Raw genomic sequence first — 1,347 nt, forward strand, 5'->3', positions numbered from 1 at the left:
TAACCCAGAGGGGTTTTAAAACAACAAAGAAAGAACATCTAAAATCAGAACTGAAAACCGCAAAGCAAGTAAAGAGTTGTGAAAGCTGGACAACGGAGGGGCTGTATTTAGGGAAGTGTATTAGGTAAGAACTCTTCCTTTTACTGGTGGAAAGAAGAGCATCTCTATGCATTCACAGTCATCGTGTCCGTCAAACTTCACAATGACTCTGCGATATAGTCAAGACTTAACCCTCTTTTGCACGTGAGGAAACAAACTTGTTCAGGGTTTCCGAGGAGAATATCTCCACTTGGGGCGAGAGAGAGAGAGCACTGGGTCTCCAGAACTTGCTCAGCAGTGCGGCCACGTGGCAGAGGGAAAAGGGAGGGCCTGGCTTCAGGTTACCACGCAGCGCGGCTCGGGCGGGCGCGTTGGCAGGCGCTCCCCGCAGCGGGTATAAAGGCTCAGGACAGCGGTCCTTGAACACCGGTACTGAACGCCGCCGCGCGCGCTTTGGGTTTCCCAAAGGCTACGCGCCTCTCCCGGTTGGTGCCCCAGGAGGAACGGTGCGGAGACCCATCTGACGCCGGATCCCAGGTACCATCAGCCTGCTTAATACCCTGGGGGGTTCGTCAGAAGCTCTTTGCGTTTAAAAGGGGAGAACAAGTCACAGTTTCCTGTAGGGGATAATAATTACTTTAATTCTCGCTGAGGACTACAGTGCAATAGTCCAAGGATTCAGGAAACGATTGCACAAAACAAAGCGCCTGTTGGCACTGAAGACAAAGCGACCAAAGTTAGAAGCCAACATTTTGAGAATCTGCGCCTTAGGCCAGCGGGGGCGGATGGAGATTAAAGCAACGAGCCCCGAAGCGTACATATCGACGGAGTTGAGATAGGACAAGAAAAAACGATTGTTTTTCAATCACTGAAGAACAGTTTGCAATAGGGGCGTGAGGTGCAATTTGCTCGTCGCTGCGGAAGCAGGAGGAAACACCCCGAAAATAGAAGAAAAGGGTCAGGCATTACCGCGCCTTGAGAGGCTCGCGCTGACGATCGGTGTGCGTTTGTGCATTCCAGGCAGAGCAGCTCCAACACAGGGTCGTCCAGATCCGGCACCTGCCGTCAGATGTGGTGCCTGGAGCGGCTCCGCTCGGCTCCCGAGCGCCTCCTACGGGGCGGGGACGGGCTTCTCCCGGGTCGTGCTCGCCGAGCCAGGGCCCGCACGCCCGCCGCGTGCGCAAACGTGCTCACCCCGGACCGCATCCCCGAGTTCTGCATCCCGCCGCGACTCGTGCCCAACCTGGCTTTGACTGCACTCCGGAACTCCTGGGGGGGTGAAGAAAGTGGGAACGACGAAGCCGCGGG

The 1,347-nt window shown here is 55.6% G+C and overlaps 1 protein-coding gene across 1 annotated transcript in view; it reads right to left on the reverse strand.

Annotated features, from left to right (window-relative positions):
- LOC103605231 (vacuolar protein sorting-associated protein 13C-like) overlaps positions 1-859 on the reverse strand; it is a gene marked incomplete at its 3' end in the record, with an annotated part of 138,950 nt that extends 138,091 nt beyond the window's left edge. Inside the window, exons 1-2 of the mRNA XM_008589816.1 lie at positions 740-859; positions 473-599 (exon numbers count right to left, since the gene is read on the reverse strand). Of these exons, the coding sequence (XP_008588038.1) occupies positions 473-599; positions 740-859 (247 nt within the window). The remainder of the gene's footprint in view (positions 1-472; positions 600-739) is intronic.
- Positions 860-1,347: the final 488 nt, after the last annotated feature.

Source organism: Galeopterus variegatus, unplaced genomic scaffold, assembly GCF_000696425.1.
Source record: "Galeopterus variegatus unplaced genomic scaffold, G_variegatus-3.0.2 Scaffold5666, whole genome shotgun sequence".
Taxonomy (NCBI): Eukaryota; Metazoa; Chordata; class Mammalia; order Dermoptera; family Cynocephalidae; genus Galeopterus; species Galeopterus variegatus.